Here is a 27,175-nt window from a genome sequence, read left to right as displayed (position 1 = left end):
TTTTCGAACTGCTAGGTTGGCAGAAACTGGGCCTAACAGCAGGAACTCACCTTGCTTCCTGGATTAAACTGCTGACCTTTTGGTCAGTAAGTTCAGTAGCTCAGCAGTTTAACCTGCTGCGTCACCAGGGCTCCTTAAAACAGGCATAGTTAATATAAAGTCTGAATAAAATATAACTTCAAGTCTCTTTTCATTCTCAGAGAGAGACGAGGAGTAAATTAAGATTATACCTGCATATTAACCAGTTTGTAGTAAACTCCTTTCCTTTTCATAAGTTCATTATGAGACCCTTGCTCTATGATGGTGCCATCTTCAAAAGCTGCAATCAGGTCTGCGTTTCGGACTGTAGACAAGCGATGGGCGATCACTATTGTGGTGCGGCCTTCCCTTGCCTGAAAAGACACACATAAATTCAGTCAATCCCCACCTGAGCAAATTAGATTTCTTAAGACAAGAAAGCAGGATGAAATAATAATAATAATAATAATAACAACAATAATGTCTCCCAGGGTTGCCTTTTGGTGAAAATTCACAAAGAACTAAAACCGTAAGGCAGACATTCTATGACATTAGCACTTGGAAAGCTGTAAACAATGTCTCCAAGTTATAGCTGTCCACCATCTACAAACTTAAAAAACAAAAACAAAAGAAGACTTAAGACACAATTTATTTTACTATTTTGCCAGGAGGGAAAAAAAGGATTGACAGCAACTCAAAACAAACCCACCACTTTCCTTCAACATGTCTTTTGTAGTTAACTTTATTTGGGTGTTATGGAATATCCCTGATTGTGAATCCTATGAATGTAGGGCATTTTTATATTCCACAATGCACTGAAATTCTCAGTAAATGCCTCAGATCAGGGGAAAAGGTGTTAGAAAAAAATTATAAGTTGCTTACCTGTAACTGTAGTTTCCTGAGTAGTCACCTGTGAATTCGTACATTTGGTATTCTTGCGCTTGCGCAGTAAGCCTTCGGAACCTTCTAGAAAGTAAAATAACAATTTGACCCCAGCTAGGCCCGCCCACCCTCTCCCCGAGTATAAGTAGCCCGTGGGCGGGGCTAGCCAGCAGTTCTCTTCCGCCGCAAAGCAGCTGGAAGGCGTGGCATGAACTCGCGGGGAGGATGGGCGGGTATGTACGAATTCACAGGTGACTACTCAGGAAACTACAGTTACAGGTAAGCAACTTATAATTTCCTGTCGTAGTCCCTGTGAATCGTACATTTGGTAGATTAGCGAGCTACTAACCGAGGACGGTGGGCGTCATGCCACAGCCGAAAACAACACAGCTCTGCCAAATTGCGCATCACGTCTGGACACAACATCCAACTTATAGTGAGTCACAAAGGACAGCGGAGAAGACCATATTGCTGCCCGGCAGACAGCATCCAGAGGAACTCCCTTCCAAAATGCCGCAGACGTCGCTATGGACCTTGTTGAGTGACCTCTAATAGGACGAGGCAATTCCTTGCCCGCCAGCTGATAACACAACTCAATCGCAGATACAATCCAGGACGATAGTCTCTGAGATGAGACAGGCAGGCCCAACACATCGGCACGATATTTAACAAACAGTCTGGGAGTCTTCCTAAAGGGAGCAGTTCTGTCTACATAAAAGGCTAAAGCCCTGCGAACGTCAAGCAAATGCAAGTTCTTCTCTAAAGAAGTGGTGGGGTTCTGGAAGAAGGAGGGAAGTATCAAGTCCTGGGACATATGAAAACTCGTAGACACCTTGGGCAGGAAAGCTATATCAGTCCTCAAAACTGCCTTTTCCTTGTGAAATTTGAGGTACGGTGGATCAGCCCTCAAAGCACACAGTTCACTAGCTCTCCTGGCCGAAGTTATAGCAACTAAAAAGGCCGTTTTCCATGACAAACAAAATAGGCTGGCCGATGCCAAGGGCTCAAAGGGGGGCTTCATTAGCGAACCAAGGACCAATTCTAAGCTCCAGGAAGGGCCGACAGGAGCTACTGGGGGTCTAGTATTCATGATTCCTCTTAAGAACGTCTTCACAAGAGGATCCAAAAAGCAAGAAGGGAGGCCGAATTTCCTACGAAACCACGAAATAGCGGCCAAGTAACATTTTAACGATGGGTAGGATAACCCTGAATCTAGTAGTGACACTAGAAAATCTAACACTAAAGAGATGGGAGCAGTGTCCGGGTTCGTTCCCCGACCCCTTGCATAAGAGGAGAATCTTGCCCATTTATAAAGGTAGGACCGCTTAGTAGATGGTCTGTGAGCCGCTTCGATGATTTGAAGCACTGGATGAGACAGATCCGAAAACATGGCTAATGGGGAAGGATTCGCCAGGCAGTGAGCCTCAGTCTGTGTACCTCTGGGTACAGTACCTGGCCCCCTTGTGACGTTAAAAGGTCTGTTCTGTTCGACAGGCGGGTGAACACTCCTCTCGCTAGCAGGCGCAGTGGGGAAAACCACGGCTGTCTCGGCCACCAAGGGGTCACTAGTATGCAGTGTGCGTTTTCTGCTTGGAGCTTCGCCACAACCCTCAAAAGGAGAGGGAATGGGGGGAATGCGTACGTCCTGTGGCCCGTCCAGGTCTGGACGAAGGCATCTCCCAGACACCTCCCCTGGGGCGACGCATGTTCTCGTGCGCAGAAGAGAGGGCACTTCGAATTGGACCGAGTTGCGAAAAGGTCCAGCTCCGGTTCTCCCCATGCTCGGAAGAGTCTCTGCACCTCTGCCTGATTCAGGGACCATTCGTGATGTGCCAGTGGGTTCCGACTCAAGGAGTCTGCTAACAGGTTCAACTCCCCTGGCACATGGGTCACAAGAAGATGAATCCCCCTGTGTATGCACCATTCCCAAATCTGTAATGAAAGGGCTAGGAGGGTGTGAGAGTGTGTGCCTCCCTGCTTGTTCAGGTAGTACATCACCGTGGTGTTGTCGGTGAGGACGTGTACTACCTGACCTGTGACCACCCTCTCGAAGGACCTCAGGGCCCTGTCGACGGCGAGAAGCTCTAGCGCGTTTATGTGAAGAGTGCTTTCGTCTTCTCCCCACACGCCGTGAGCCACTAGTCCTTGGGAATGTGCACCCCAACCCGTCAAGGAGGAGTCTGTGGTGACCGTCCTTGTGGCGCGAGGGGCGTAGAAAGGTAGACCCGCACAAGCCCACTCTGCGTCCATCCAGCATTGGAGCGAGGAACGGACCCACGACGGAGGGGATAGCCTCACCGCTGGGTTGTCCACCAGCGGGTTGAATTCGGAGAGGAACCAGGACTGGAGTAGCCGCATACGCAACCTGGAATAGCGGATGACCGACGTAGTCGATGCCATGTGTCCCAATAGCACCTGGAAATGCTTGGCCGGCATGTCGGGTTCCGAGATGGTGAGGCTGATCAGATCGCGCAGGTTGTCGAAGCGGTCCCCAGGTAGAAAGGCTCTCTCGGCGACGGAGTCCAGAAGAGCCCCGATGAACTGAATGCGTTGTGAAGGCACCAGCACCGACTTCTCCCGGTTGAGGACAAGGCCCAGCGACTGGAGAAGAGACAAAACCATGGAAATGTGTTTTTGAAGCACGTGACGGGATCTGCCCACTATCAACCAGTCGTCAATGTAAGGGTAGACTGTCACGCCCCTCGTCCTCAGGTGGGCGGCCACCACCGCCATGCATTTTGTAAAAACTCTTGGGGCAGCGGAAAGGCCAAAGGGCAGAACGTTAAAACAATAAGTTTGGCCATCAACTCTAAAGGAGAGAAACCTGCGGTGGTGCGGGGCAATGGAGATGTGGAAGTAAGCATCTCTAAGGTCCACCGTCGCAAACCAAACCCCCCTCGATAGGAGAGGGGTTATGGAAGCAAGAGTCACCATCCTAAATTTCTTTGGTTTAATATGTTTATTTAGTGCTCTCAGATCAAGGATCGGGCGCATCCCACCTCCACGCTTGGTAATCAGAAAATATCTTGAAAAGAAACAAAACGGAACAGCAGAGGGGTCCACCACCGAGATGGCCCCTTTTTTTAACAACATTTCAATTTCCTCCAGAAGTTGAGGGGAGGGAGCAGTGTCCCTCAATTGACCCACCCTGGGGATGTCCTCAAACTCAATAACATAACCGTCAGAAACGATAGATAGTACCCAAGCATCCGTTGTGATGCGCGCCCATGCAGAGTAGAAAGGGGCGAGTCTATCTCTGAAAAAGGAGGAAGGCTCAACTGGAGCCTCAGAGTTTAACTCAGTAGAACAGTGTGGAGGGGGAGTCCTAAACCAGGATTCTTTTGGAGCTGGTATAGGTTCAGGCATGCCGACCCCAAAACTCTCTGAAGAAGCGTCAAAGGCGCTTCTTGGAGGCACCTGAGAGCTTGGGCTTCCCCTGAAATGATTGCGCCCTACCCTTTTGGAAGTAAGGGGTACGACGGGCTCCCTGAAATCTGGAATTTCCAGAAAATCTATTCCGTACCGGCCCCGAAAAGGGGCTATTAAAAGGTTTGCGATAGGGGGTCGCAGATTGCTGCCATTTAGGCCTGGTTTGATTATATGGCTGCCATGTATAGCCAAATTTGTAGGCCGATTGCCTAACATCTTGCTTTTGTTTTAAGTTGTCGTCCGTATTGGGGTTGAAGAGGCCCTCCTCATGAAAGGGGAGGTCCTCAGCTAGGGCCTTACCCTCCTCTGAAAGATTAGAGGCTCTTAACCAGGCATGCCGTCGTATGGACGTGGCAGTAGCGAATAAATTGCCTGCCGTTTCGGCCATATGTTTGGCGAAGTCTTTCTGTAGTTTTGACAACGCCAGGGCTTCGCCCTGCAGCGCTTTGGGGAGGCGCTGTTCTTCTACTGGCATAGTCTCAATGTGTTGCAACATGCGATTCCATAAAAATGATTGATAACCGCTCATATAAGTAGCGTAATGAGCCATACGCGTAAACAAACTAGCTGCAAAATACGCCTTTTTCCCAAAAGTATCCAGTTTCCTACCCTCTCTATCTGGGGGGGTGGTAACTGAGTTCTTGGGCCGCTTAGACTTGGTGACCTCCGCCACCACGGTGTTGGCCTTAGGGGGTGCTAGTGCCCATTTAGCTGTAGTCATATCAATCTTGTATAACGCATCCAACCGCCTAGGGACGGCCGGCACGGCAGATGGAGCCATATCTACAACCTTTGCTAGCTTCAATAGGTAGGGCAATACAGGAAGGGCAGAAGAGGATACCACATTTTGTTCCTCCGACGGGAACATCGGGTCCTCGACATGTTCAGGGGGTTTAGGGGCAGGGATGTCTAAGGCCCTTATCATTCTTTCAACCAAGGCTGCAAATTTATGAAAATCGGCAGGTAAAACAACAGAAGCATCCTCACCCCCCAAATTTTGAACCACCTCGGGTGGTTCTGAACCGGAATCGCTGTCCCTCGGTTCATTATCATCTTGGGCTGAAGTCACTGGCAAGTCCACTGGTGCCACCCTCGCGGGAGTCGCAGTGGCAACGTCCAATTCTGTTGGGCGGGTGGAGGTCGAGGTGGCAGGAGCCCTCGCAGGAGGAGGGCTACACAACATCAAGTCAGTCGCACCCGCAGCACCCATCGGTGTCACAGGGACAGGTGGCTGACAGCTCCCTGCCCGCAGCCCGTCCCCTGCTGGGCTAGCATCCATCCTCGGGGTCGGAGCAGGGCCCGCTGGAGCGGCATGCACAGGGTGGGCCCGCGCAGGCAAAGCGTCCCGTCCCAGGCCGTTCCCCTCCAGCCCCGATGCTGCAAGGGGCGGGGGAGGGGGAGCCGCTGCCACCGAAAAGGGGACCGGGGCCGGCACAAAGATGAGTTGGCCCGATGGGGCCATTTGCCAGAAGCCCTGCGGGACCGTCGGCCTCGGCGTACTCCGTCTCCGGGACCGGTGGGAGCGCCTTCTGCGTCTGGGGGAGGGTGAGGAGGACGAGGAAGACGAGGTTGAAGAGGAGGAGGAGGAAGAAGATCCGGATCGCCTGCTGCTCCTCGTGGAGGCTCGATGACGTCGGCGCCGGGAGCCCCTGCTCCTCCGTGAGGGAGATCTTGAACGCCTGGGGCGCTTGCTAGGGCGACGTGATCCCCGGCCATCCCTCTGCTGGGCTCGGTAGGACTCCGTCCCTGATGCTCCAGCCGGCAGCATCAGCTGGGCAGAGTAACCAGCTGGGCCCTCTGCCGAGGCTTGGAAAGGCTCCAAGGTCGCCGGCCTCGGGGAAGGAATTCCCAAAGCAGCCTCGGTAGCGGAGGGAGGCGGGCCATTGAAAATGCCTCCGAAAGCGCCGCTACAGGATGGCTCCGCCTCCAAGGGTGGAGTTGTGGGCGGAGCTACAGCCGGCAGCCTTTCCTCTCTGAGGGCCACCTCTCCAGCTCCCTCGATACCGGAGGGAGACAGTATAGGCATTAAAGGAGTCACTGAAGTCTCTGGCAGCAGGCTCTCCGGCCTCGAAAGAGACGCCCTAGCGGGAGTAGCGTCCGCCGGCTCCATGTTCAAGGTAGGTGCTGCCACAGGCAAGCTTGGTTGTTCATGCCCCTCCGCCATAATAGGGGGAGGAGCTGAGGCGGTAGAGGATGAAGCGGCGCTTCCCGCTCTTTTTGAAGCCGCTTTTTTGCCCAGTACTGGACGGCCGCCATCTTGTGAGGCCTTGTCCTTCGGCTTTTTAGCCTTCTTTTTTGCCGGATCCCCAGCTCGACTCAGAAAGGGCAAGGCAGTCACCGCCGATGGCGCTTGTTGTGCCGGTGGTGTGGGCGGGAGCAAGGCCCTCTCATAAAGGGCAGCCTTAAGACGGAGCTCTCGGCTCTTCCTGGTCTGAGGCGTGAAAGCCAGACAGACGGAGCAAGACTGGGTGAGGTGACCCTCTCCCAGGCAAGTCCAACACAATGAGTGCCCATCCGTGTTAGGGTATAGGTTGGGGCAGTTTGAGCACCGCTTAAATGACGTGGTCGCCATATCTTAGCGGAAGCTAGTAGGAGCCCCGAGAAAAAGTCAAAGTAAGCAGTCCGATCGGTGGCAAACAGGGTCCAATCACAAATCCGATACCTTAGTCCAAAAACAGTCCAGTCAAAAGCCAATAAATAACACAGTAGAATCACAGAAGCTCGCACGGAGAAAGAAGGTTCTCAGGCTACCAACAGGAGCGCGGAAAAGAGAACTGCTGGCTAGCCCCGCCCACGGGCTACTTATACTCGGGGAGAGGGTGGGCGGGCCTAGCTGGGGTCAAATTGTTATTTTACTTTCTAGAAGGTTCCGAAGGCTTACTGCGCAAGCGCAAGAATACCAAATGTACGATTCACAGGGACTACGACAGGAAACAGGCCTTTTTTAAAAAATTAAATCTTTTTTTAGTTTAAATCCATTTTTGCATTTTTTTACATCCTGCTTATTATAGTATTTTGGAAAATGGAAATCTCCATAACCTTTTGGAGATTTCATGATCTTTGGAAAGACATGACCTTGTTAGAAGTCACAACCTTTTGAAAAATAATGCCATAACCTCTTGGTAAAAAGCATGATCTGTTAAGAGTCATAACCTTTTGGGAGAATGGCTTTCATGCAAGGCAATCAGGTTTCTCAGCTGTTAGACTGATAAACTTAGATACGTTCTGCCAAGGCACAAAAACACAGACATATATAGCAGAGTTTCAGAAGTGTTCTTTTAGTTGCCCAAAAAACATCTACTCTCCCTTAAAATGTATTTGCCTTCAAATCATGCGCTCAAGAGACAAAAATAAGCAGACTTCTTTAAGTTAGATAGTTGGTTTACTCACAAACTTCATATACTCAGCATACAGGTACTTTGCTTATCAACTCAGTTACAAGTAGACGTGAAGTAGTTTCTCTGTGTAGGTAACACAGGGCATTTTTCTTATAATCAACAGTCCATAATCTAAAGCATATCTCTGCACTGAGAGTCTAATAGAGTCTCTGTCTAGTCTGAAAGTCCAATGGAGTTCATAAAATTTGGAAGCATACATCTGAGAGTCTGAAAGCATACATCTGTTCCTACTGAAGTCTCTAAGCATATAGTTCCTGCATTGAAGTCTAAAGCATACAGTTCTTACTGAAGTCTAAACTTAACTGTGCTAAAATGAAGTCTGAATCCTGAACAAGCCCAATTTTGATCACAGGTCTTCAGCCCTTCCCACAACAAAGAGTTAAGGCAAAATTGCATACCAATACAGTAAGCAATACACAACAAATAACTAGTCGGGGCTTGAAGAAGTTCGCTATTTCCAATGTATTAGTCCTTTGAAACATTATTTTGTGTATTAGAAAGTTTGATAAACTATGTTTTAATGTTTAAAAGCATCTTTTGACATCATCTGGTTTAAAATTAGCCCCAGTTTAAGGTACTCAGTGCACATTAAAAAATGACTAGATGAGGTTTAAAATAGATGATCTGTTCATGAGTTTCCTCGTCAAGTGTCACAAGTTCAGGTTATAATCACATAGCCTAGGATTCCGAGTAGGTATGTATATGGCTACACTATCAACAGCAAAATGGCTTTGTAAACTCTTAAGACATTCTTTTATGATTCTTTCTGCCTCTCATGATAGAGTTAATGATTTGCCCAATGTCATTTGGAGAACGACACAGCTAACCCAGGAATAGCTCTTCCACACGGAAATCCAATAATGTTCTGTGGTACTTTGAACCATATCTTTGGGAAGTTTTCTCTCCATGGTGACAGAAAGAAGTGCGCTTTGTAAAGGCTATAATTCAGACCTCTTTGTTCAGAAGTCTTCCTTGGGTCTATTTGAATAGAATTGGGATATTATTATTATTATTATTATTATTATTTTGTTGTCGAAAGCTTTCATGGCCAGAATCATTGGGTTGTTGTGGGTTTTCTGGGCTGTATGGCCATGTTCCAGAAAATTATCTCCTGACGTTTCACCCACATCTCTTGCAGGCATCCTCAGAGGCTGTGAGGTCTGTTGGAAACTAGCCAAGTGAAGATTGTATATCTGTGGATTGTCCAGGTTGGGAGAAAGAACTCCTGTCTGCTTAAGGCAAGTGTGAATGTTGCAACTGGCCACATCAATTAGCATTTAATGGCCTTGTAATTGTCAATCGGGGCCAGCTAATACCTCCCAACAAAGGATCCCCAGAGAGCAATCAGCCAGGCTTTGAAGCTACATGGCAATTAAATGCTAATCAAGGTGGTCAACTGCAACATTAACACCTACCTCAAAAAGTCAAGAGTTCTTTCTCCCACCCTGGACATTCCACAGATATATAAACATCAGTTTCCTAGTTTCCAAAGGACCTCGCAATCTCTGAGGATGCCTGCCATAGATGTGGGCAAAACATCATGAGAGAATGCTTCTGGAACATGGCCATACAGTCCAGAAAACTCACAGCTACCCAGTAATAATTTTATTTCTTACCCGCCTCTTTTTGTGGCTCGAGAAGGTTACAGAACAATTAAAACACATAAACATTGCAAAAGTACCAAATACACATATTGAAATGTCTTTCTATACAAGATACATATTAAAATGTACTTCTATAAAACACGTATTAAAATACACAAAACATAGATTAAATAAAGGACACACGTTTAAAATTCATATTTTAAAAATGAAGACAATTATCCAATTGCACTCTCCTTTTAGTGTAGTGTTGAACATTCACTAATTTTTTGCTAACCTATTTTCACAACTTGCTATTATGTTAATAAATCATTAATTCAAGTTAAAATCTTCCTAGAAGGAGCATCCCAGAGGAAACCTGGCAAAATAATTACACTGAGACGCATAATTTGGTGTCTCAAACGTTAGCCCTGTTTCTGGATATATTTGACCAGCTGATTCTAAAAATGGCACCAGTTTCTGCCTATCCGCTCTAGTTTTTGAGATATAGAATATATGCCATCTACCAGTCGCCATCTTTTCATTCAGAGAAAATGATGTTGGCCATATCCAAGAAACTAGAGCTGAAAATTACAATGCAATTTTCTGAATCAGTGTCCCAAATAACCCGAAGAATAGGTCTAAAAAACCAAGACATCTCCCTCTCTCTCTCTCACTCATGTGTGTATTTGTGTGTGTAAATCATTTTTTATTGGGCTGTGTTATTAGCCCAGTTGAAAATATAACATCTTCTTATTGCCTCTCTTCTTTTCTACTTGTTCTATTTTCCAGAGCAGCTCTTGGAATCCATTTTTATCCTTCAAAGGAAACAAGGGATTGGCTTTTAGGAATTCCTTCCAAAGACTGCAGCTTTTGGTCTATTTTGATTATTTCTAGCGAGCCGTAGGCTTTGTTTATAGAGTCTCTGCCCTAGACTGGATGACCATCCACCTTCAGTGCAATGCATAATATATCTTCTCAATGTGGTGTGCTTTATTAACTCACTAAAACTGAAATGTACACTGCAGAAGCAGGATAGAAATAATCTTGGTAAATATGTGTATATGTACCACCAAGTCACCTATTGAATTATGGTGACCCTTTGAATTTCATAAGCTAGGGATACTTTCCTAAAAGCACAGCATATCTGCCTTTCAAGTTTGATTTTACCCAGAGAGGCTATGAATCAAGGGTGGCCAAACACCTCCACCTTCACTCCCTGCCCCACCAGTCTTGGCTTGGAGCCACATCTCTCTCCTTGGCACTGCTATACCTTCAAACATTTCATAAAGAAAGCCTGGAGCACATGTAACAAAACAACACTACAGTGTAAAGAAGAAGAAAAAAATTACACAACCCAAGAAAGATTTGGACTACTATCACACCCAGCTAAAAGGGTCAACGCATATGTTGGGCTTATAGAAGAGGACAGACCTTGTCCAATGCTGCTTGAACCACAGCTTCACTTTCTGTGTCCAAAGCTGACGTTGCCTCGTCCAGCAGGAGGATCTTGGGATTCCGAACCAGAGCCCGAGCAATGGCTATCCTTTGCTTTTGCCCTCCACTGAGCTGTGCCCCTCTGTCTCCAACCATAGTGTCAAACTTCTGCAAGACAGAAAAAAGACATTTCCTTCATTTATTTCTCAAAGCATAAATGAGTAAGGGTAGCTTTGCTTGCTACACTTTCCTTTGATGCAAGGAAAGCTCCTGGAGTAAACAGTCAGACGCAATGATTAATTGCTTGCTTGCTTGATTGCATAAATACCCTACATTTTGTGCCAAAGTTCAAGCCAGCCTGAAAGGCAGGTGACAAATGCCTTAAATATACCAATAATAAATATCCATAGTGACCCTTATAGCAAATACCTTGTGTGCTCAATGCTGGAAAAATATTTGCACCACACCTCCAGCACTTCAGGAAACATACTGTCTCCACCGTGCACGAGTTTTCTCTATTTGAACTGAAAGATTTTCTCCTCCTGTGTGTGTTAGCTTTGCTATGTGTGTTAGCTTTAACTTTATTATTATTTCTTTAATAAATACTTCCTTTTGAAAAATAACAACTAAGTGTACCAATGTACCTCAAGGCCAGTACACACACACAAATAAATGATATCTTCACTGATGGAAATCCCTTAAGCGCTATCCTTTCAAAGACATACATCTTAAGGTTAAATGTATGTGTTTATATGTTTTCCAGTCACCAGTTGATATGGTGACCCATCAATTTCATAGTTTTCTTAGGCAAATAATATGTAGAGGAACAGACTCTTAATTACCATTAAACGTCACAAATACGTCTTCCTTCTCTCAATGTTTATTTATGTTTTATTTAGCGGAGTGTAATTTGTTAACCAAAGCTTTAAAAAAATGACTCCCATCAGTCCTAATGAACACTGAGTGATGATTTACAATTGTCACATATACATACAAACGGTGTATCTCAGATGGGGGGCCCTGGTGGCACAGCGGGTTAAACTGCTGAGCTGCTGAACTTGCTGACTGACAGGTTGGCAGTTTGAATCAGGGGAATGGGGTGAGCTCCCGCAGTTAGCCCCAGCTTCTGCCAACTTAGCAGTTCAAAAACATGCAAATGTGAGTAGATCAATAGGTGTCATGATCTTATTTCTTGGTTTTGTATGAAGCCAGAAAATTAGACCATGCCTTAGATGTGGCCTCTGTATATTTGAAACAAGGGAGAGGGTTGCCATGGAAATGGGAGCAATGAAGGGGAGGTGCCAGGGTGACGGATAGGAGGCGTGAGGGAAATAAACTGTCAGTTGGGATTTTGTTTTATACCCCAATGTATGCTTTTGAAATAAAGCCTTCCCACTTTGTTTGTGAGGTAATTTTTTTCACCAGAAAACTACAGAACTGGACAATAGGTACCGCTTCTGTGGGAAAGTAATGTCGATCCACATGACCTTGGAAGTGTCTACGGACAATGCCAGCTCTTTTGCGTAGAAATGGAGATGAACACAATGTTGAGAGTTCAGCCTGTGATTGTGTCTAATGATCAGGGTACTCTGGATGATGGAAGTGACAATGAGGTCCATATGTGTGATGATCAGATTGATGTGGATGCAGGGAATGACAATGTGGTTCACGTGTTCAAGGATCAGGTTGCTGTAGATGCAGGGAATGACAATGTGGTTCATGTTCAAAGTGACTCTTCTGATGATAATGTTCCTGAAGGGATTGGGGATGATGGTCTGTTCCCTGGGCCTGAATTGTTACAAGAGCATTCTCAAGGCCTTGAGCCTGTTCCAGAGGCAGAAGTTAATAAGCCTCTGAACAGAAGAAGTGTTTTCAGTCAGCAAAGACAAACAAATCAGGCTCTCAGGCACGTAGCCAGATTACAGCAGAGGCTGGCAGGGAACCCAAAGCTGAGAAAAAAAATCCTTTCTTGGCTGCTTGGGAAACACAGTAGTAGAGATAGCAGGGATAAAAATGTCAAGTAGCCAGATGAAGCAATGTTGGATTTAGGACAAGATCTCTTCCCAGGTTCCTGGATGTTTTGTTTTAAGTGCCTTGTTATTCATGTTTAAATGCCTTATTTGATTCATATTCAAGTACTTTGGGGTTTTTGCCTTGGAAGTTCCAGTATCTGTTTTTATGGATTCTTTTGGACTATTTTCCTGGATAATCTGTTCCTATTTATCTTTCCTACCTAATTGGGTGTATCTTTTACTGTGGATAACTTTTTACCGCTGCTGCTTTTAATTACCTTTAATAAACTGCTTGCTATTTTTCTCAGCTGTGTGGTGTTTTAAGTCAGAGGGATTCCTGCCCTGGGGTGCAACATATGACCCCCCCCCCCCCCCCTAGAGTTAGACACGATTAGACTTCATGTCTGGGGAAACCTTTACCTTTACCTATCTCAGATATTGCATTAATATTTCGGTCTTGTGACTGAGTTAAATTTTTTAACTGTTAATTTATTTTAGGGAATTCCTTTTTTCATCCTCATGATTACGTTCAACCTTGACATTAAGAAAATGAAACTTCAATAGAACTTTAAACAAAAAAGAAGTGAGGGGTGATGACAGCTGTAGTCCATAAACATTTGAAATGTCACAGTTTCCCATCCCCACTTTAGAACAGAAGATGGAGAACGGTTATCGCAATTTCTCACATCAGGTAACTTCATGATGAAGTCATAGGCATTGGCTTCTTTCACGGCTTTCTCCATCTCTTCCATGGTGACGTCTTCACGGCCATAGCGAATATTTTCTGCAATTGTGGTGGCAAACAACACAGGTTCCTGGTTCACCACGCCTATAATTTCCCTCAGATACCTTATATTTATGGTCTTAATATCCTGTCCATCAATAGTGACCTACAATGGAACAAAATTACACAACAGAGATTCCAGGTTAATCTTAATAGGATATATTTGCCAAGTATCAGAATAAGAAAATATAAAAAGAGTCAAAAGATATCCATTAGTGCAGCATACAGCTTATAAAAGGAAACACAAGAGAAGGGAATATTGAGATAGGAATGTTGGGGAGAAAAAGTGGGAATGAGATGCCACATGTCCAAAGTGACATAATGCAGCTCTCTGTTTCAAAAGGATGTTAGAGAAAACAAAGCATGGGGTTGACATTTGAAGGGACACCAATTTCAAGCTCAATTTAGAGACAATTATATGAAGAAAAAGCACCAAGGGCCTTTCAATGGAATAGCCACTCTTCTCACCACTTTTTCCAAGTATTCATAAAATAATATTTATATTATAATATTTCTTTCTAAATTTACACCTTTGTGGTCCTTTTTGTCCTTCCACTACTAAACGTTTAGACATTTCCACATGCATTTCTACTTTTTTCAGATATGCATTTCTACTTTTACACAAGTCTGCTAGGTAACAACTAGACATGTGCGTGAAATTTGTTCCTATTGTTACTACTGTTTCTTTCATGTCTTCCATTTATTAGGAAGCATGAAATGGAAAGCCCCCTCCCCACATAAAATTCTGCTCAACATGAAAGCCTGCCTACAGCCTGCTTTCATGTGCATCCAAATTTGCCTCCTGGCCTTGGAAAGAGAGTACGTGTGTGACGGGGCATGCAGGCAGGCAGGCCTGGAGCTTGGCTGCAGGCATGCTCTGGGTCTGTCTGCACGCCCCGCCATACACGCACTCTCGGAATGTGGGGCGAGGCATGTGTGGCGGGGTGTGCAGGCAGGCCTGGAGCGCACCTGCAGCTGAGCACCTCTTACTCTAGAGTAAGAGGCTCTTGGCTACAAGCACGTGTGCTTTCTGGACCTGCCTGTATGTCTCTCCACACAAACACTCTTTTTATAATAATAATAATAATAATAATAATAATAACTTTATTTATATACCGGGCCATCTCCCTCAGGGGACTCAGGTAACATCACAAAACACACAAAGTAAAAAACAACATAACCATAAGATTAACAAAAGAAAATATAAGCATAAAAATTGTCGCCATAACACACATACATTAAAAGTAATCCTGCCTGTTCAAGACAATTAAAAAATTCAAAAGGCTGGGCCAAGATTTGTGCAAGCCCAAAAATTCTAGGGGGCCCGGGAATTAAGTGCAATGCTATGGCAGGCAACAATAATATTAGGTACAGGTCTGTGACTGTTCATTCTGAGGCCGATTAGAGGAAATGATCTGGGTAATTGGTAGGAAGAATAAGGCCTTATTCTACAATGTGTAGGGCTGAGTTAGAACTGGTCATTTTCAAAGGCTTGTTGAAACCACCAGGTCTTCAAGCTGTTACAAAAGGAGGGGAGGGATGGGGCCTGTCTTATTTCCCTTGGAAGGGCATTCCAGACGCAGGGGGCCACCACCGAGAAGGCCCTCTCTCTTGTCCCCACCAACTGCGCTTGAGACGGTAGTGGGGCCAAGAGGATTCTTGATTTTTTCCACCCATCTGCTTTCACTAAGTAGAGCAATTTGGACTGGATCAAGTATCTTACCATGCCTTCCAGAGGATCATAAAATCTCTGTATCAATTGGACTGTTGTGCTTTTCCCGCAGCCACTGCTGCCGACCAGAGCGACTGTCTGGCCACTGTTAATCTTCAGATTCAGCCCTTTTAACACCTGAATGAGTAAACACATAAAGATGAACAAGATACTTTGAAACATGCTGTGTCCAGATTTTAAGTTATTGCACTTTGAATAAAATACACAACCTTTGGGGACACAAGTTTGCATGATTCCCAGTCCTTCTGGTATAGTTTGAAACAATTTACCTAGAATATTAGTTGGTTTCAGGTGTCATTAAGATGTACTATAACATGCCTCACAGGAGCAAACCAGTAAGTCTGAGTTGACTGCAATTACATATTTTAAACACATTTCAGACTGTACACAGAGTTTCCTTCAATATTCATAAAAAAGGCTTAAATGGATGCAGATTATCTATACTGATTTAATTCATGATACCTGGACATCTTCTCTTGCTGGATAATTGAAATGCACATTGTGGAAAGCCATATCTCCTTTAATTTTCTCAGGTTTGTAACCAGATTCTGAGAAGCTGTCAATCTTAGGTTCCTAAATAAAAATAAAAATAATTTAGTGGATTTTGCACTTAATCTGCAAATCATTTCACATCATTATCTCCAGTGCCTCCTACTTACAAAGCTAGGCAGAAAGGCATCTTAGTCTTGGGGTCAGAATAAAGAGGTCTTTTTCATTTCAATTCAAGGAAAACGGAACCCATAACCCAGCCCTTGCTTCTTCCAACGTCTCCCTACTATGGATCTGTTGGAAGCATAAATTTAAGGATGATATTTACTCCCTTAATTTGCTACAGTCCCAGGATTCCTATTTCTCTCTACCTTCCCTCTCCACCTCTGGAGAGAGAACAAACAGAAGTGAATTTAGAAGCAATGTTGCACTTCATTTCAATTGGGTTGATGATGGCATTCAATTATGCAGATTTATCCACCAACCTCTTCCCCTCCTCACATGTTATTAATATCTGGCATAGTAGCCCCCGGTGGTGCAATGGGTTAAACCCTTGTTCCCACAGCACTGAAGACAGACAGTTTGGAGGTTCAAATCTGGGGAGAGTGCAGATGAGCTCCATCTGTCAGCTCCAGCTCCCCATGAAGGGTCATGGGAGAAACCTCCCACAAGGATGATAAAACATCAAAAACATCTGGGTATCCCCTGAGCAACATCCTTGCAGACAGCCAATTCTCTCACCCCAAAAGCAAATTATAGTTTCTCAAGTTGCTCCTGACACACACACACACACACACACACACACAAATTCTAGTATGTGTGTTGTTGTTTTGAAATGAGAGAGAGGGTATTCTCTGTGATCACCCCCCACCTCTAGAACCCCATCCCTAAAGAAATAAAGATGGCCCCTTCCCTCCTCCCCTTCAAGAAACAACTGAAAACTTATTTTTGCTCACTAGTATACAGAGAGGAGGGGGACTAGATAATGAGAGACCATTACATGATCTTTGATTAAAAACTAATACTGTATTCAGGCCATGTTAGTCCAGTTAATATCACTGGCCACACAATTAACTCACATATCTTTGTGAATTTTATTTGGCTCCTGTAAATTAATGTAATGTTAATGTCAATGTGGATGTTTTATGTTTAGGTTTTATGTCACTATATAAATTTTGGTTGATTACATTTTATTTCATTTATAGATGTCATGTTGTAAGTTGTTTTCATATGTGGGGATATTATGGATTATTATGTTGGTATTTGTTGTTGTACTGAGGCATTGAATGTTTGCTGGAATTCGCCCTGAGTCCCCACGGGGAGATCAGGCGAAATATTAATCAAGTTTTATTATTACTATTATAAATACATGTATTCCAAAATAAAAAAATCCCAAACTTCTGGTCCCATGCATATTACTTCTTAAAATTCACCATACATGAATTGGATTGATATTTCAAGGCATACCAAGGCAGGCAGTGTCTTCTGCATCTTCTGATCAATTATTACTAGCCTCTTAGCATTATTTATTGATCATTTGTGATTTATACAGCTGTTCAGTGAGAATTAGGGAGAAGCCATTAACAGTATATGTTATGGCTAGCATTCAAAGAAGTACTTTAGGCATAGACAGGAATTTAGGAACAGCCGGTGGGAATTTATATTCTGAACAACACACTTCCCAATGCCAATTTTAAACATTTCCTTTGTGTCTGATGTGGCTTGTGGTGTGGCATCGGAAACAGCCCTTAAGCATGTAGAGCTGTTCCCATTCTTCTCTGGATTCAAGCCAAGGATGATTACAAATCTATACTAACATGCAGACTTCCTGGCTCTCCATTACAACAAGTCACGGCTCCAAAAACGAGACTTACACTGTCTATGATGTTGAAAATTGCATAAGCGGCTCCTCTGGCAATAGCAAAGGCTTCTAGGTTTGGAGCCGCCTGCCCAAGGCTGAATGCTCCAATCAGGACAGCAAAGAAGATCTTTGGAAATGGAAAAAGGAAGATATTAATCATTCTTCATTTATTCATTCAAGTTTAAAAGTTTCCATTTGATGTTAAATGTCATGTGGATGAATCTTAATGTTTATCAAAGCAAATAACAAATACAGAGAGGAAAGGAATACACTACCCATCATCTGTTAATTCCAAGCACAGGGTCACAAAATCCAGGCAGTGCTCAAAGACAGGGCAAAGATTAAATCGCTGCAAATTCCATATTATTGGCACGTAGGCTGAGATTCCCTTGCTAGTAGACTGATGGTATTTCAGCTATTATAATTTCATTTACTTGAAGTAAAGTAAAGGTAAAGGCTTCCCCTGACATTAAGTCTAGTCGTGTCTGATTCGGGGGGGGGGGGGGTGCTCATCACCATTTCTAAGCCGAAGAGCTGGTGTTGTCTGTAGACACTTCCAAGGTTACGTGGCCAGCATGACTGCATGGAGTTCTGTTACCTTCCTGCAGAAACGGTACCTATTGGTCTACTCACACTTGCATTTTTTCAAACTGCTAGGTTGGCAGCAGCTAGACCTAACAGTGGGAGCTCACCCCCGCTCCCCAGATTTGAACCGCCAACCTTTCGGTCAGCAAGTTCAGCAGTTTAAATTCGTTTTATTAGGCAGCTCTGAAATCCTTAGATATGATCTCTTTACGGCAGGATGAAATATTTAAATAACATGAATGTATCCTGATTTTGAAGTAATTCCCAAATGGCTGCACATAATACTTTGTCAATGCAGGATAAATGTTGCATTTTACAACAATGCAACAACAACATTGCAATAATACTACTAGGAGTAGGACTGCTCAAACTTATTTTTCCTTTTTATATAGCACTAAGGAATAGGTGTAAGTCTGAATGGTCAACATCCTCTCTCACCAGTAGCTAGCAACTTTATTTATTTATGCAAAGAATGGAATGTTCTAGTGTACTAAACCCCATTGCAGTTAATTGTATAAATGTCCAAATATTTATAGTTCTTCTTGGGAAAAAGTCTAATGAAGCCTTTGTATGCATCATATCCTCTAATGGTTCTAATTTGTTAGTGAAAGCCCTGATTAATCCTCTGTTGTCCCACTATATCAACTGCTTTAAAATACCTCTTCCTTGCAGTTTCTTCCTTTGTCCTCAGCTTGCTATCTTGTATGATCTTCCTCATTACTAAATTGTGGAACCTTGAATATACTCTGATGGTAACAAGCCACATGTGTCCTGGTTAACATAGAACAGTGGTTCCCAACCTTTTTTGGCCAGGGACCACTTGACCAGGGACCACTTTGACCAGGAAGCACTCTCCAACATTAGTACCAAAAGGTTATGAATCAGTTTTTGATCAACTTTAGAGAGTTTGAAAAAAACACAAAAAGCAGAGCCCGAGACCCAATAAACTATCCCTAACAGCTTTAATAGTAATAAGAATAATTACTACTACTACTACTACTACTACTACTACTTTGGGAGGGCTAAACAGAGTCTTATAAAGGGCTGCTTTCCCATTACAACTCCCGTGTTTGGCAATGGGAGTAATAATAATAATAATAATAATAATAATAATAATAATACATTTATTTTTATTATTAAATTATTTATTATTATTATTATTATTATTATTAGTAATAATAATGCATCTCACACAGTGCTAAACACTTGGGAAGTGTTCGACTTCATGATTTTGTGATACGAAATCCAGCATATATATCTCGTTTGCTGTGTCATACTGTGTTTGTGTCAGTAAAATAATCATAATAATTACTTTGGGGCCACTTAACTTACTTTAGCTGTCATGGTCCAAGGGTTGGGAACCACTGGCACAGAATCATAGAGTTGGAAGAGACCCCAAGGGCCATCCAGTCCAACTCCCTTCCATGCAGGAATACACAACCAAAGCACCCGTGACAGCATATTACACAGTTGAACTGTTCTTTGGAAATTCTTCCTAATGTTTAAGTGCAATCTCTTTTCCTGGCATTTGAATCCATTGCTCCATGTCCTAGTCTCCAGAGCTGCAGAAAACAAGCTGCCCCACTCCTCAATATCACATATTTTCAAATATTTAAATATTGTTACCATGTCCCCTTTTCTCAGCCTTCTTTTCTCCAAGCTCAACATAACCAGCTCCTGAAGCCGTTCCTCATAGGGCTTGGCTTCCAAACCTTTGATCATTTGGTCACCCTTTTTTGGCCTTGTTCCAGTTTGTCCACATCCTTCTTGAACTGTGGGGCACAACTGGACATGGTGTTATCCACATTGTTGATTCATATTCAGCTTGTGGTCTACTAAGATTCCCAGATTCCTTTCATATGGACCATTTCCAAGCCAGGAGTCATCCACCCTATATCTGTGCATTTCAATTTTACAGCCTAAGTGTAGTACCATATATTTTCACCTATGGAATTCTAACTATTGTGGTACATTGGAAATGAAGCTAGAAAGGGAGGGAAAAGGTTAAAAGCCTTGTGCAGTTCCCCAACCCCACCCCCTCATAACCTTTTATACAATGCCAGTAGGAGTGCAGGTAGAGATATGAGGAGCCTCCCCAAATCATAATATACAACTTCTTTTGACTTGCCTATTCACTTGAGCCTAGTGTGGAAATTGGCACGGTGACTGTTTTGAGACAATGCTTTGCTGCACAATGAAAGGAAGCGAGCACCCAGGTCAGGGGAAAAGCCAAGGACGGACTTAGCTCATCTGAACTTTTGGGAACTGAAGAAGGAAGTTCAGGCAAGGTCAGGAAAACTGAGGACAAATAGCCAAGGATGGAGAACACAGGCATCAAGAAAGTGCCAAATTTAGAGTAGAGGAGAGCAAAGTAAAGGATGTTTAGGAATCAATAAGTAGATGCTAACATATGCTCTCAAAATGAAATACAGACATGGCTCTTCAATGTGACATAATTGGGTTCCGTCCCGGTCCCAGTTCTGTTCAACATCTTTATTAATGGCTCAGATGAAGGGTTAGAAGGCATGATCATCACGTTTGCAGACGACACCAAATTGGGAGAGATAGCTAATACCCCAGAAGACAGGAGCAGAATTCAAAACGATCTGAACCAATTAGAGAGATGGGCCAAAACTAACAAAATGAAGTTCAACAGGGACAAATGCAAGATACTCCACTTTGGCAGGAAAAACGAAATGCAAAGATACAGAATGGGGGACGTATGGCTCGAGAGCAGTACGTGTGAAAAAGATATTGGGACTCCTCATGGACAACAAGTTAAACATGAGCCAACAATGTGATGCGGCAGCAAAAAAAGCCAATGGGATTTTGGGCTGCATTAATAGGAGTATAGTGTCTAAATCCAGGGAAGTCATGCTATCCCTCTATTCTGCCTTGGTTAGACCACACCTGGATTACTGTGTGTAATTCTGGGCACCACAATTGAAGAGAAATATTGACAAGCTGGAATGTGTCCAGAGGAGGGTGACTAAAATGATCAAGGGTCTGGAGAACAAGCCCTATGAGGAGCGGCTTAAAGAGCTGGGCCTGTTTAGCCTGAAGAAGAGAAGGCTGAGAGGAGACATGATAGCCATGTATAAATATGTGATTGGAAGTCATAGGGAGGAGGGAGCAAGCTTTTTTTCCTGCTGCCCTGGAGACTAGGACGCAGAACAATGGCTTCAAACTACAAGAAAGGAGATTCCATCTGAACATTAGGAAGAACTTCCTGACTGTGAGAGCTGTTCAGCAGTGGAACTCTCTACTCTGAAGTGTGGTGGAGGCTCCCTCTATGGAGGCTTTTAAACAGAGGCTGGATGGCTATCTGTTGGGGGTGCTTTAAACACGATTGTCCTGCTTCTTGGTAGGGGGTTGGATTGGATGGCCCACAAGGTCTCTTCCAACTCTATGATTCTAAATGAAACACAGATGCCAGAAAGAGATACAGAAAGCTACCACCCCAGTGCAAGACAAAGGGTGCATCTACACCATAGAATTAATCCAATTCGACACCACTCGAATTGCCATGGCTCAATGCTATGGAATCATGGGAGTTGTAGTTTTACAACATCTTCAGCCTTCTCTCTCAAGAAGTGCTGGTGACTCATCAAATCACAACTCCCATGCTTCGATAGCATCCAGCCCGGGCAGTTCAAGTGGTGTCAAACTATACTAATTCTACAGTCCTCCTGGATTAGGATTCTGCAGTCCTCCTGGATTAGGATGCAAGACAATCTGATCTAGCATCTTATTAGTCAGTTTGCCTGTGGGTGACTTTTTGTAGCCCACAGATGGGATGGAAATGTGATAATCCCCCCACTATTTGACTGCCTTCTACCAAAACATGCGTATAAATAAAATCACACATTTGAAGCCTGAGCTTCTATTTCATCATCTGCTTACCAACTGACTTTGGAAAAGTGACCTTATTGGACTACAGCTCCTAGAATCTGGACAAGCAGAATGGCAAGTTGCTATGATGAAATGGAAAGATTCTGGGATCTGCAGCCTCCAAAAGTTATTTTTTATGTATTAGTTATTAGCCTTGGAAAAAATTATCTCCCATAAATTGTCTGATCCCTTAAACGACCTATAATTTATGTAAGAGGCCATTCAATCCAACCCTTTTGCCATCAAAGCACTCCTGATAAATGGCTATCCAGGCACTGTTTTTAGAGGAGACTCAACAGAACTCCCATGACCAACAGAAAATACTGGAAGGGTTTGGTGAGCACTGACATTGAGTTTTAGAGTTGTAGTTCATCCAGAAAGCACTGTGGACTCAAACAATGATGGATCTGGAGCAAACTTGGCATGAATACTCAATATGCCAATGTGAACACTGATGGAGTTTGGGGAAAACAGAGCTTGACATTCGGGAGTTGTAGTTGCTGGGATTTATAGTTCACCTACAATCAAAGATCATTCTGAGCCCCACCAATGATAGAATTGGCCCAAACTTCCCACACAGAATCCCCATGACTAACAGAAAATACTGTGTTTTCTGATGGTCTTTGGTGACCCCTCTGACACCCCCCTTGTGACCCTTCCAGGGGTCCCGACCCCTAGGTTGAGAAACACTAATATAAGCAAATCCCTTCTTTTGTCTGACTCACAAATCACTTTCCTTTAGGCTTACGTAGGAGGGCACCCCAGAAATATTGTGCATGGCATCATATAAACATATATGGCATCATATAAACATATTTCTTCGTAAATTCCATTTTGTATCCCACATGTATTCTGAGCAATGTTGAATTTGGTCACTGATTATAAAAAAAGAACATTGGGAAACTGTTTGTCACTTACCGTGAGGACTTTCCCAATAGTGTACTTGCCCGCAAGGATCAAAGTAGTTCCATACCAGAAACCCAATGCATATGCTGCATATATCAGTAAGAAAGCAATTCCTATGGACATGTTAGCCATAATAGCCTTTTTTATTCCCATGTTTTTAGCATCTTCTAAATTTTTAGAATACCTGAAAGAACAGAAAATATCACATTATAGAATCTGCACTGGATAACAAAATGCATTTCTCTTGGTTTCAATTATACATTTTGTTAACTTGGGAGGGAAATTATTTTTGTCTATTTGCGTGTGTTTTTTTTATTATTATGACCTTGTTTTTCAAGAACTCTTGTGACACAAAAATTATTCCTCTCAATACTTTTGAAAGAAGAGAAAAGATTGCAAGATCAGTAACAGAAATATATGCAAGTCATTCCATAGAATCACAGAGTTGGAAGAGGACTCGTGGGCCATCCAGTCCAACCCCCTGCCCCCGGATTACAATTTTGGACTATGTGGTCTTTAAAAATTTTGGTAATATGTTTTAATCCTATGGTTTTAATTTAATTGTTTATTTTAATTGGTTGTTTTAAATGGCATTGAATTGTAGCCAATCAGCACCAGGAGTGTGGCACAGCTGGCTGGAAGTCAGCTGCACTAAGATCACTACTGACCGAAAGGTCATGAGTTCGAAGCCAGGTCAGAGTGAGCTTCTGACCAATTTGTGTAGCTTGCTGTTGACCTTTGCAGCCCGAAAGACAGTTGCCCCTGTCAAGTAGGAAATTTAGGTACCACGTATACGGGGAGGCTAATTTAACTAATTTATGCCGCCATAAAAATCTCCAGCAAGCATGCAAAGAATGAGGAAGTACTTCATCAGTGTCACAAGTGGACGGTGAAGCGACAGCTCCCCTGGTGGCCAGAATACCCTCATCAAAAAGCTGGAATGTTAAGTTGCCTCTGTGTGTCTGTCTATATATGTTGTGTGTGTATGGCATTGAATGTTTGCCGTGTATAAGTACATTGCAATCCGCCCTAAGTCCCCTGTGGGATGAGAAGGGCGGAATATAAATACTGTAAATAAATAAATAATAAAACAAGGCCGACTCTGAGTCCCCTTCAGTGTGAGAAGGATGGGATATAAATATGTAAATAAGTAAGTAAACTTTATTACGGTCGATGACCAGATCACATATATAAATATGGTAAATAAAATAAAATAAATGCAGCAGGAAAATTGCATTCAAAGCACCCCAGACAGATGGCCATCCAACCTTTGTTTAAAAGCCTCCAAAGAAGGAGCTTCCACCACACTCCAGGGCAGAGAGTTCCACTGCTGAACAGCTCTCATCATTAGGAAGTTCTTCCTAATGTTCAGGTGGAATCTCATTTCCTGTAGTTTGAATTCATTATATAATTTAATCCAAATTATATTGCTTGCGGGGGCTGTTTTATAGGACAATTATATGTCTTGAGGTGTAATTTGTTTATAAGTTTTTAAATAATATATTATTTTGGGGAGTTGTAATGACTTCAGGATATATGGTGAATAGTAACTTAGGGTGCATCTACATTCTGGAATTCATGCAGTTTGATATAACTTTAACTACCATGGCTCAGTGCTACGAAATCCTAGGATTCAAAGTTTGGTGAGGCACCTGCACTTTTTTGCATAAAAGGATAACGACCTTGCAAAACTACAACTCCTATGACTCCACAGCATTGAGCCATGGCAGTTAAAGGAGTATCAAACTGCATTAAATCTATGGTGTAGGTGCACCCTTAGAGCCCTTCTGCTGACAACCCTCTACATAACGAGAAACCTTAGCTCTGCTGTGAACAATCCTCAACTTCAAATCTAGTTAATTTAAGTTCTTTCCACATAAGGAGTCAAATTACATTTGATGGGATTATTTCTTTTTAGTACTGATCTTAATTGCACTGAAAGCTATTTACAATCCATTCTATTTTGTTTTTCCACTGTCATCAAAGGACTGTTTGCTGTTGTTTTCCTTTCTTTTTGAGTCAGGAGCGGCTTGAGAAAGTTCAAGTTGCTTCTGGTGTGAGAGAATTGGCCATCTGCAAGGATGCCCAGATGTTTTACCATCCTGTTGGGGGCTCTCATGCATGAGAAGCTGGAGCTTACAGACAGGAGCTCATCCTGCTCCCTGAATGCGAACCACCAATCTTTCGGTCAGTCCTGCCAGCACAAGGGTTTAACCCAGTGATTCTCAACTTGTGGGTCTCCAGGTGTTTTGGGGAAATCCCAGCCAGTTTACCTGCTGTTAGGATTTCTGGACGTTGAAGGCCAAAACATCTGGGGACCCACAGGTTGAGAACCCCTGGTTTAATCCATTTTGTCACCAGGGGCTCTGTTTGCCATCAAATTGGCTTTACTATCTGGGTAAAAAACAAAACCAGGGTGTGGAAACAACATAATCCCTTACCGGTCAATTTCTTTTTTCTGTCCTCCAAAAGCCATCACTGTTCTAATTCCTGATAGAACCTCCTCAGCGACGGATCCAGCCTTTGCATATGCAGCAAGCTCTTTGTTGGTGAAAGCAGTAATGACCTGTTTGAGAAAAAATGGGGTCAGTCCCAAGTCTGTCAGGAGACATTTGGATGCTGGAGACAAAACTGCAAAAGGAGCCCTCCCCTTCCCAACTCTGAATCCAAAGAGAAGTTACACAGAACTCTAGTTTTAATCTGGTTGTTTGGACCATCTGAGACAATAAAAACTTTCTGTCCTTTTTCATATAATACGACAACCACACAAAAAAGCAACAAACAATATGTTGCCATTTCAGAACACTCAACATTTACGGCCCAGGCAGCACCAAGACTGGCTTTGATCAATTCCACTACTCAGGATAATTTAGCGCTTTTGTAAATCTCTAATCAAGTCACCTTTTAAATAGATTGCATGATTTAGCACTATACATTTTCTATTTTTTTAAAAATGAGCTAGAGTTTCCTCCACTTTTTTGTGACTTTCACATCTGGGACTTTTTTTGTAGTTCATTACCCTCCAGGAAGTCCCAAGGGCAAATAAAGGAATCCCCAAACCCACTTGAACAGTCCATCCCAAAAGAAAATCTCCTGCCAGAAGGCAAGCATCTTGCTATGTCTATGAACGGAAATCGTAGAGCAGTTGACAAAAATAAAACTATTAAGAAGAGTAAAATGAACTACAGGCCAGCAAAAAAAGAGAACATGGCTGTCTTCCCCAATAACTTTGTTCTTCTAGATTAATGGGGATTATAATTTCACATGTCTCCATGCAATATGCCCATTATAGAGCAGGAACTGTAACACTATATACCTGGAAGGCATTGGCTTAGGGCAGTGGTTCTAAACCTGTGGGTCCCCAGATGTTTTGGCCTTCAACTCCCAGAAATCCTAACACCTGGTAAACTGGCTGGGGTTTCTGGGAGTTGTAAGCCAAAAACATCTGGGGACCCCAGGCTGAGAACCACTGGCTTAGGGGGAAAGCTTCTCATGGACCATATCCAATACTTCAAACTTGCCACCATTCAGAAAACTTCACTTGACTCTCAAAAGCATTCCTAGGGTTGAGTCCATATTTAGGACTTTATCACACAAGGCTGATATAGGGCAATTACAGCAGATTAAGAATGCCTTTGGGTGGATCTTACTGCATGACATCTCTTCCATAGTTGCCCTGTGCTTGAACTGTGCTTATCACACAAGGCTGATAAAGTGCAATTACAGCAGATTAAGAATGCCTTTGGGTGGAGTTTACTGCATGACACTGCTTGAACTATGATTGTAATGTCTCTTCATTGATGAGAAAAAACAGTCAATAAATTCCATATTGCTATTCATTTGTTATTTTTTCTTGTGTGATAATATTGTTCCTCTGCAGTCCCAATATTGCAAAGTGGAAGAAGGTCTCATGGCAATGCCACAACTGCATTCCTACGCAGTTATGTGTAGGAGGGAGAAGTATTTTTAAAGAACTCATGCATTGGTAGGGCAAATATGGGTTGGAAATGGGGCAGTGCAGAAGACGGAATGCATGAACAAAGTGCCAGCAGGAGGAACTGCATCAAGGTGTGAAAGTAATCATTCCAATAACAGTACGAGTGTTATCAAGAAAATAAGGTTACAAAGCACGTAGCTCCCATGAGGAATTTTCAAGGGGGAAGTTGGTATC

General features: G+C 43.3%; 1 protein-coding gene across 2 annotated transcripts in view; it reads right to left on the bottom strand.

The window, feature by feature from the left end:
* Positions 1-27,175, bottom strand: part of ABCB1 (ATP binding cassette subfamily B member 1) — a 74,430-nt gene that overhangs the window by 28,834 nt on the left and 18,421 nt on the right. For both annotated transcript variants that reach the window (XM_067470316.1, XM_060782324.2), the window contains exons 8-15: positions 25,446-25,570; positions 23,017-23,188; positions 17,636-17,749; positions 15,735-15,845; positions 15,264-15,389; positions 13,443-13,646; positions 10,742-10,912; positions 231-392 (exon numbers count right to left, since the gene is read on the bottom strand). In XM_067470316.1, the coding sequence (XP_067326417.1) occupies positions 231-392; positions 10,742-10,912; positions 13,443-13,646; positions 15,264-15,389; positions 15,735-15,845; positions 17,636-17,749; positions 23,017-23,188; positions 25,446-25,570 (1,185 nt within the window). The remainder of the gene's footprint in view (positions 1-230; positions 393-10,741; positions 10,913-13,442; positions 13,647-15,263; positions 15,390-15,734; positions 15,846-17,635; positions 17,750-23,016; positions 23,189-25,445; positions 25,571-27,175) is intronic.

Source organism: Anolis sagrei, chromosome 6, assembly GCF_037176765.1.
Source record: "Anolis sagrei isolate rAnoSag1 chromosome 6, rAnoSag1.mat, whole genome shotgun sequence".
Taxonomy (NCBI): domain Eukaryota; kingdom Metazoa; phylum Chordata; class Lepidosauria; order Squamata; family Dactyloidae; genus Anolis; species Anolis sagrei.
The sequence above is the reverse complement of the archived record's forward strand: the minus strand, read 5'-3'. Positions and strand labels throughout refer to the sequence as shown.